Source organism: Scylla paramamosain, unplaced genomic scaffold, assembly GCF_035594125.1.
Source record: "Scylla paramamosain isolate STU-SP2022 unplaced genomic scaffold, ASM3559412v1 Contig4, whole genome shotgun sequence".
NCBI lineage: Eukaryota > Metazoa > Arthropoda > Malacostraca > Decapoda > Portunidae > Scylla > Scylla paramamosain.
In genome coordinates this window covers 3,407,501-3,417,500 of record NW_026973669.1, presented here as the reverse complement: position 1 = coordinate 3,417,500, position 10,000 = coordinate 3,407,501, and the positions used below count along the sequence as shown (strand labels likewise).

Genomic DNA, 10,000 nt, shown 5'->3' with positions numbered 1-10,000 from the left:
GGTGTGGGTGCGGGTGGGGGTGGGGGTGTGGGTGCGGGGGGTGGGCGCCCCCCGTGTCACTCTCGCGCCTGTTGATCTTCTGGGACACCTTGACGAGGTGCTGCGCCTTGTGCTGCAGGTACTTGTGCATGCTGTGCCGCATGGACGCCACCGCGGCGGGGCGACGGCGTGGCGGGCGACCGCTGGAACCCCACAGGGTCCGGCATGGCGCGCACCGTCAGGCGCCCGCACTCCTCGTCCCCGCCCTGCTGCTGCTGCTGCTGCTGCTGCTGCTGCTGCTGCTGCGGCGGCGGCGTATGCATTGCCTGTTGCTGCTGCTGCTGCTGTTGTGGGGGCGGCGTGCGGCGGCGCTTCGCCTTCACCCTCACTGCTGGCGCCGCCGCCCGCGTCGCCCGCGTCCCCCCCACGCCGCGCTCACCCGGGGGGGCTCCCTCAGGCCGGGCCGCAGCGCGCCCCTCAGGGGCAGCGCAACCCAGGTGTACGTGCGCGCCGGCACGCGCGCCCTCCAGCCCCGCCCTCAGGCTGTCCAGGCCTGCGCGGTGCACCACCTCCACGCAGCGCAGCGCCTCGCCGCCCACCACGCAGCGGCCACTGTCAACACACCGCAGGTTCTCCCACGCCTGCCCGGTGGGCCCCCTCCACGCCTACGCCCACGCGGTGGCCCTCCAGACACCGCAAGTTCTCCACGCCCACCCTGTGGGTCTCCACGCCCACCCTGTGTGTCTCCACGCCCACTCTGTGAGTCTCCACGCCCACGCGGTGCACCTCCGCGGCAGTCCTATGTGCCTCTACGACTCCCCACCCTATGCCCTTCCACGCCCGCGCGGTGTCCGTCCACACACACTCGATGGTTGTCCACGCCCACGCGGTGGTTCCACGCCCACCCTGTGGGAGTCCACGCCCACCCTGAGGCCGTCCCCCCGGTGCGGGTCAGCGCAGCGCACGTTGTCCCCGCGGTGCAGCTCCCCCCGCCCCCCCGGTGGGCGTCGCCCGCCCCCGCAGCACCTCCAGGGCAGGCCGCAGCCCCTCCAGCGTGGGACGCAGGGGGCTCCATGGCGGGGCGGTGGCCGTCCAGGGCGCCGCGCAGGCCACCGCGCAGGTTGTCCACCACGCGCAGGTTGTCGGCGCCGCGCAGGCCCTCCAGGGCGGGGCGGTGGGCGTCCAACAGGCCGCGGTGCGCCTCGCCACCACCACCGCCGCCGCCGCCGCCGCCGCCGCCGCCGCCGCCGCCCCGCAGCGGCAGGGGCTCCAGCGCGGCGCGCAGGGGGTCAGGCAGGGGCGCGGGGCGCGGCGCAGCAGCGGCGGGGAAGTTCTGCACGCGGAGGCGCTGGCTGTCGTCCACCTCCACGACAAAGACGCGGTCGTGGTGGTGGTGGTAGGGGTGGCCGCCCCCCTCGTCGCGGAAGCCGATGCCGGAGTCAGAGTTGGATGAGTTGGAGGACGTGTTGGAGTGGTGCGGCGACAGCTGCGCCTCCACGTCCACCAGGCCCGGCGCGCCGCCCTCCAGCGGCCCCGCCCTGCCACGGTACAGGCCCAGGATGGCGTGCAGGATGGGGTCCGCGCTCTCCGGGAACTCCTGGCACTGCGCGGCGTCGGGGCGCGGCGTGCACTCCAGGCGGAAGTTCTTGGCGCGGCGCGCGTGGTCGGCGTGCAGCACCATGCGCGGGTCCACCATGAACACGTGGCACGACGAGGACGTGCTGCCCACGCCGCTGCCGCCGCTGCCGTCGCCACCGCCGCCGTCGTGCGAGCCGTCGCTGAGGTCGTCGCCCGCCGCGCCGTGCACCGTCACCAGGCCGAAGAACTTCTTGTCGTCCGCGTACACGCCGCAGAAGGTGATGCGGTCCGCGGGGTACTGCGCCAGCGTGAGGCCGTGTGGGCTGGTGAGCACCACGCGCTCCGCGCACACCGACATCAGCACCAGCGTGTGCACCTTCTTCTCAATGCGCAGGCGCCGCACACAGCTCCTGATGGCTGCCAGCCGCGAGCCCCCCGCAGGCTCTTTGGGCATCTCAATAGTGCCCAGGTAGCCCACCACGGCCCGGTACAGCGCCGCGCCCCCCGCCCCGGGGCCCGCGCACACGCCGCCGCCGCCGCCCACGCCGGGGCCGGGGCCGGGCGGCGCCAGCGAGGGGCACAGCAGCTGCTGCAGCTCCTGCTCCGTCAGGCCGCTGTACGCCTCCAGGGCAGGCCCCCCCGCCACTTCCACCCACTGCGGCTGTGGCTGCGGCGCCGGGGAATGCTGCCGCGGCGCCTGGGGCTGCGGCGGCGCCTGGGGGGCCTGGTGGGGCGGAGGCTGGGGAGTCTGCGGGGGCAGGGGGCGGCCCCCCTCGCCGCCGTGCTGCCGCAGCTTGGCCTTGGGGGACTTGTCCTTCTTCTTGGCCAGGTGGCGCGGCCGCAGCGGCGCCGTCTGGGGCTGCGGCGGCGCCTGGGGCTGGGGCGGCGCTTGGGGCGGGGGCGCCACGGGCTGAGGGGGCGGGGCCTGGGGCTGCGGCTCCTTGAGGGGGCGCGGTGTGCGTGCGGCCTGGCGCGCCTCTGCCATCACCAGGTGGATCTGGTCGGGGCGCAGGCGTGTGGGGGAGGTGGAGGGCGCGGGCGGGGGCGCGGGGTCTGGCTTGGGCGTGGGCGTGAGGGGCGCCTTGGGTGGCCAGGCGTCGCGGTCCAGCAGGGCGGCCTCGCCGAGGTGCAGCGCGGCGTGCTCGCTGAAGATGGCGCCGCTCTGCAGGTCGCGCACCACCTTCTCGGCGCGCGTCTGCTGGCTCTTGTGGCGCAGTCTGTTGGGGTACTTGGGCTTGGGGCGGCTCACCGTCACGAACTCGTCGTCAGAGGAGTCTGAGTAGTAGTTCTCCGCGATCTGCAGCTTGAGCAGCTTGGAGGCGCCGATGAGCCGCGCCACGTCGTCATGGGCCGCCTTGCTGACGTTCTGGCCGTTGACCGCGATGAGGTAGTCCCCGGGGCGCAGGCCGGCCCGCTCCCCCGGCGACCCTGGCACAATGCAGGACAGCATGCACGGCCCCTGCCCACTGATGGTGAAGCCAAACCCCTTGCGCCCCTTCGTGATCTCCACAGTGCGCACGCCGTAAGAGGGACGCTTCTTGCGCCGCCTGTTGTTGTTGTTGTGGTGGTGGCTGTTGTGGTTGTTGTGGTTGTTGTTGTTGTTGTTGTGCATGGTGGCGGTGGCGGTGGTGGTGGTTGTAGTGGTGGTGGTGGTGATGCCCCGCTTATACCTGTGCCAATGATAATAGTCACGTTAATTACCACTACTACTACTACTACTACTACTACTACTACTACTACTACTACTACTACTATTTTCCTTAATGTATTAGGGAAACAATACAACAACAACAACAACAACAACAACAACAACAACAACAACAACAACAACAACATGAAGATAAAAAAAGGAAAAGAAAAAGAAAAAAGAAAACAAGGAAAAAAAGAACACGAGAAACAACAACAACAACAACAACAACAACAACAACAACAACAACAACAACAACAACAACAACAAAGAAGGAAAAAGAACAAAAAAACAAATAAATAAATAAAAAAAAAAAAAAAATGGCAGACACAAGCCAGAACACCCAAATCCACAGGAGCTGTTTTAGCAAGAGATGATAAATGAACTTTCCCGTTGAAATTACAAGCAAAGGACAGACCGAGGATGCCTGGCGTGGAAGAGAGGCCCAGCTGGGTGACACGCAAGAGGGGATGGTCGTCTGGAAGGCTGTGTCGAGTTAATGGAAGGAGAAATCGAGTTTTTGAGGCATTGAACAATACTAAGTTTGCTCCACCACCATCAGGAGTTAGAGATCTGAGGTGGGGTGTTCTGTGGCTCCCCTGTGAGACCTGTTTGCCTTCTGACGGGGAGATAATGAAGAGATGGGAAGATTTTAATTAAGATGAATTAATAAAAGGACAATGAAAGATAAAAAATAAGACAAAAATTAATAAAAGGAGGAGGATGACAGATAGAAAGATTTACATTAAGATAAACTTATAAAGAAAAGGAAGAAAATGAAAGATAGAAACAGTTAAAGAAGGAAATTAATGAAAAAAAAAGGTTGATGAAAGAGAGAAAGAATGAAACTTAGATAAATAAATAAAAAGAACAAATTTAGAAAAGATTACAAGATTTGAAAAGCAGAATTACATTAGAAAATCGGTAAGACTTTAAATTGAAATGACTTACACTCAAAAATAACAAAAAAATAAGGAAGAAAACGGGATAAACAAAAAAATAATCACAAACAAAAACATAAATAAATAAATAAATAAATAAATAAATAAACAAATAAATTCTCGCCACGGAATATTACAACGAACAAAACTAACAAGCTCGTTAAATAGTCATTCTGCTTGTTTACACCTCAAACGACCCTGGTAGTTAGTGAAGGTTCGGATGCATACACCAAACCAGTAGTAGTAGTAGTAGTAGTAGTAGTAGTAGTAGTAGTAGTAGTAGTAGTAGTAGTAGTAGTAGTAGTAGTAGCAAGGCCCCAAAGCACCCTACTACTACTACTACTACTACTACTACTACTACTACTACTACTACTATGACTGCCAGAATGTGGGTTTTTTTTTCAGCGAACTGTTAAATTTAATGAGTTTTTTTTGGGGCAGTTAAGAAACGTGGGTTTCTGCAGGAGAGAGGTCAAAGTTCAAACACTCCTGAGCAAGATTAAGGAGATAAGTAACAATGAAAGCTTTGGGTCTGTGCCAGTGGGGGTCTGTCGGGCAGGGAAGCAAGATTTTTTCATGTTTCTGAGTACGAGTCAAGGTGGGGAACTAAAATGATGTTGTTGTTTTTTTTTTTTCGAGGGAGAATCAGAATCTTTGAGTTTTTCTTGGTAAAAACAAAAGACAAGTGATGAAAAAAGACTTAAATTTTATTGATAATTAACTATACCTAACCTAACTTAACCTAACCAAATTTAATCTAAGCAAACTTAACTTAACCTAACCAAATTTAATCTAACCAAACCTAGTTTAATCTAACCTAACCTAACCTAACCAAATTTAATCTAACCAAATCTAACTTAATCTAACCTAACCTAACTTAACCTAACCAAACCTAGCTTAACCTAACTTATCCTAACCTAACCAAACCTAAATTAACCTAACCTAACCTAACCTAACCAAACCTAACCCAACTTAACCAAACCTAGCTTAACCTAACCTAATTCAACCTAACCTAACCTAACCTAACCTAACCAAACCTAACCCAACTTAACCAAACCTAGCTTAACCTAACCTAATTCAACCTAACCTAACCTAATCAAACCTAACCTAACCCAACTTAACCAAACCTAACCAAACTTAACAAAACCTAACCTAACCTAACCAAACCTAACCTAACCTAACCCAACTTAACCTAACCTAACCAAACCTAACCTAACCAAACATAACCAAACCAAACCTAACCAAACCTAACCTAACCCAACTTAACCTTAACCTAACCTAACCAAACCAAACCTAACCAAACCTAACCTAACCAAACCTAACTTAACCTAACCAAACCTAACCTAACCAAACCAAACCAAAACCAAACCTAACCTACCCAAACCTACCCAAACCTAACCTAACCTAACCCAACCCACTCCACCCTAACATACTCCACTCCACCCTACCACACCCCACTCCACCGCACCCCACCACCAACAAAATAATCGTCCAATTTTTATTTTTTCCAAGGATTCTAACACAAGGGGCACCATTTAAAGGACTCGGCTGGCCCCCCCCCCCCTTTGCGTGACGGGCTTGTAAGGTGATGGGCAGTTCAGGCGATGGTTTATGAATTAGAGTAAAAAGTAGATACACCACAACACCCATCGCTCACTAGTTCCTGCAGTGTGAAGGATGTAGTGAAGATATGAGAGTCGCAATCTAGCATAATATTATACTAATTAATCAGCAGGAACAGCCATCAGGTCACACAGGGCAAGGGTCAGGTCAGGTCACTGTGTCACTTCATTACAAAGCCACCCAGGTCACACACGGCTGGAGGGTCAGGTCAACGCACCACTTCCTGACAAAACGAGTAGGTCACAGAGGTCAGTAAGGGAGCCTGTGGATGCTGGCTGCCTATTCTTAAGGTCAGAGCCGCAAGTGACCTTACATGTGACCCCAGCCTTGTGATAGACTAGTAAGGATCAGACCGAGAATTATTGAGTTTTTGTGGTCGTTTATATAAATCTAAGCACTGCGGCAAGGGAGAGGGTGAACTTCAATAGCTATTTTTGTGACCTCTGGCGTTAGGGAAGGTTCAGGTCACATGAGCTTAGAGACACGAGTACAAGAGCGTTTTGGGTGAATACAAAAGACTGACTGACCGAAAGCTTTACCCCAGACAGAGAAATTGCAGGAAATATTTAACTGTAAGACATTTTAGGCATATGTACCATTTAGGCCTAGGAAAAAGGGGCAATTTGACTGAGGAACATGAAGAATAAGAATAGTGAAGACAGAGAGACACCGACGCCTGTGATCTGTGGTGTTATGGAAGACAGGGCTCGCACAAACTAAGAAGAACTAGATTAACTAAAACCGCAGCGAGTGTGAGAGCGTTTTGGGTGAATACAAAGAGAATTATGAACCAAAGACACAGAAATTGCGGTAAATATTTAAACATACATTTTAAACATATAAACCATTTAGACTTGGGAAAAAAAAAAGGACAATTTGAGCAAGGAACACAAAAAAACAAATGAGGAGATGAACTGATCAAACTGCCTTCGAGAAACCAAGAGAAGACCGCCCCCCCAACCCCCAATTAGAGATACAGTTTGCTAGTTAGTACATCGTTACAGCTAAAAGACATGGGAGCTTCAGCATCGGTAAACGCACAAACGAACAAACAGCGTCACTTATTAAACGGCTTTGCAATAAGAGGAACAATTTACAGGTACATTACAGGTGTCTTAAAAAATGGTGACTTTTGTGCTATGGGGGCAATAAAGAGCTATATTTGTTTAATAATACCAAGGTGTAGGTTGTGGTAGTTTACAGGAATTGGTAACACTGACACCCCCGCCCCCAGCTACCCCCCAGTGCAGGGAGGTCTGTTCACCCAGTACACAGAGGCCTTGACCTGACCTGACCTAGCTGAGTGTAATCTAACCCAAATTAATTTAACGACCAAACTTAACCTAACCTAACTCAACCTAACCTAACTTAACCTCACTTAACCTAACCTAACCAAACCTAACCTAACCAAACTTAACCTAACCAAACTTAACCTAACCAAACTTAACCTAACCAAACTAAACTTAACCTAACCAAACCTAACCTAACTTAACCTAACTTAACCTAACCTAACCAAACTTAACCTAACCAAACTTAACCTAACCAAACTAAACTTAACCTAACCAAACCTAACCTAACTTAACCTAACTTAACCTAACCTAACCAAACTTAACCTAACCAAACTTAACCTAACCTAACCAAACCTAACCTAACCAAACTTAACCTAACCTAACCAAACCTAACCTAACCTAACGTAACTTAACCTAACCTAACCTAACTTAACCTAACCTAACCTAACGTAACCTAACCTAACCTAACCAAACCTAACCTAACCAAACTTAACCTAACCTAACCAAACCTAACCTAACCTAACCAAACCTAACCTAACGTAACTTAACCTAACCTAACCAAACTTAACGTAACCTAAAGTAACACTCCCTCCAGCCCCGGGGGACCTGACCTAACCTAACCTAACCTAAACTTAACCTAACCTAACCTAACCTAACCTAACCTAAACTTAACCTAACCTAACCTAACCTAACTTAAACTAACCTAACCTAACTTAACCTAACCTAACCAAACTTAACCTAACCTAACCAAACTTAACCTAACCAAACCAAACTTAACCTAACCAAACTTAACCTAACCTAACCTAACCAAACCAAACTTAACCTAACCAAACTTAACCTAACTTAACCTAACCTAACCTAACACCACCTCCAGCCCCCGGGGACCCTCAAGACGCCCCCAGAGAACCGCAGCCCCCCCGGGAACCCACAGACTCACAGATACACTAGATGAATAAGATAGATAAGATGGATAAAGATAGATATAGGATAATAATTGATAAAAATGTGAGTAAGATAAAATGTTGAAAAAAAGTCGATAAATACACGAAAAATTATAAAAAAAATGAAAATAAACAAATAATTGATGAGAAATAAAGAAATAAGATGAAAAAAAACAATGAAAATAATTATAATGAAAATAAACAAAAAAAAAACGAAAAAAAATATTAAAAAATTTCATCACCAACTCCATTAGAGAGAGAGAGAGAGAGAGAGAGAGAGAGAGAGAGAGAGAGAGAGAGAGAGAGAGAGAGAGAGAGAGAGAGAGAGAGAGAGAGAGATACTTTGTTAACGTTGCATTCATCTCTCCCTCTCCCCTCCCCCTTCCCACTCTCTCTCTCTCCCCCTCCATCTCCCCCTCCCTCTCTCACTCCTTGTAAACAAAACTAATATTTTCAACTATATCTCTTCTCTCTCCTCTCCCACGCCACTCCCACGCCCCACGCACGTCCACACACACCCACGCCACGCCCACACAGCAAAGTGACACAAGAACAATGCTAAATAAGGAAGAAATAACGAAAATACTGACGGAAAGTAACCAACCTTTAGAGAATTTCGCACTTCAATCAATTCTCCGTCTCATTTCTCGCTTCCCAGGGGTTATTTTCTCCTCCAGGGGGCGTCACATCCTCCCCCAAGGCCTGCAGGGTCAGTTCTCAGGGGCACAGCGTCACAGCGCGAGGGAAACACGAGAAAATAACAAAAATGTGACGAATATTTATCTCTCGAGAGAATACCCAGCCGCCATCTTGTTGCGGGCAGTCCTTGCAACTCTGTCTCTCTCGCTCTCTCTCTCTCTCCCTCTCTCTCTCTCTTTTGGGGATACAAGGAAGTTTTTTTTGTAATGTTTTTTTTTGGGTTCTAGTTAAAGTTATTGGGGTTTTTAAGGGTGTTTTTAATGTACTACTAAAAATTTGAAGGTGTTTTTTAGGCTTATAATGAAAGTTATTGGGGTTTTCAAGGCGCTTTTTTAGGATCAGATAAATAAATAAATAAATAAATAAATAAATAAAAATATGAAGGTTTTTTGGGGTCCTAAATAAAGTTATTGGGGTTTTCAAGGGTGTTTTGGGGTCCTTAAGGAAGTTATTGGGGTTTTCAAGGGTGTTTTGGGGTCCTTAAGGAAGTTATTGGGGTTTTCAAGGGTGTTTTGGGGTCCTTAAGGAAGTTATTGGGGTTTTCAAGGGTGTTTTGGGGTCCTTAAGGAAGTTATTGGGGTTTTCAAGGGTGTTTTGGGGTCCTTAAGGAAGTTATTGGGGTTTTCAAGGGTGTTTTGGGGTCCTTAAGGAAGTTATTGGGGTTTTCAAGGGTGTTTTGGGGTCCTTAAGAAAGTTATTGGGGTTTTCAAGAGTGTTTTGGGGTCCTTAAGGAAGTTATTGGGGTTTTCAAGGGTGTTTTCATGATTCCGGTGATAGTTTAGCAATATTTCTACACTATTGATAAGAAAAACACTCTTGATAACCTGAATAATCATCTTTGAGAGAGAGAGAGAGAGAGAGAGAGAGAGAGAGAGAGAGAGAGAGAGAGAATTTCAACTAAAACCATTAATATTTTCCTCTTTCGTTTGTTGTTGTTGTTGTTGTTGTTGTTGTTGTTGTTGTTGTTCTCCTTCTTCATAATAATAATAATAATAATAATAATAATCATAATAATAATAATAATCGTGAGAAAAAAAAGTGTCGTAAATATTAATAAAAAAAAAAATCTTCCTATTTAATTCTTCCTTTGCTTCTTATTGTATCTACTCCATTATCGTATTTATTTCACACTCTCTCTCTCTCTCTCTCTCTCTCTCTCTCTCTCTCTCTCTCTCTCTCTCTCTCTCTCTCTCTCTCTCTCTCTCTCTCTTCTATTCTCCCTATTTTTGTTTTATTATCTTCAAAACACTGTTATTTCATCGT

General features: G+C 49.7%; 2 protein-coding genes across 2 annotated transcripts in view; both read right to left on the bottom strand.

Moving 5' to 3' along the window:
* Window positions 1-142, bottom strand: part of LOC135096401 (regulator of G-protein signaling loco-like) — a 26,815-nt gene extending 26,673 nt beyond the window's left edge. Inside the window, exon 1 of the mRNA XM_063997875.1 lies at window positions 1-142. This exon is cut by the window's left edge and continues 692 nt beyond it. Within this exon, the coding sequence (XP_063853945.1) occupies window positions 1-142 (142 nt within the window).
* A 636-nt stretch (window positions 143-778) lies between these two features.
* LOC135096403 (regulator of G-protein signaling loco-like) lies at window positions 779-8,892 on the bottom strand. Its single transcript, XM_063997877.1, has 2 exons — window positions 8,643-8,892; window positions 779-3,227 (listed from the first exon to the last, which is right to left on the bottom strand). Exon 2 carries the CDS (start codon window positions 3,167-3,169, stop codon window positions 779-781), a length of 2,391 nt encoding a protein of 796 aa, XP_063853947.1. The 5' UTR covers window positions 3,170-3,227; window positions 8,643-8,892.
* Window positions 8,893-10,000: the final 1,108 nt, after the last annotated feature.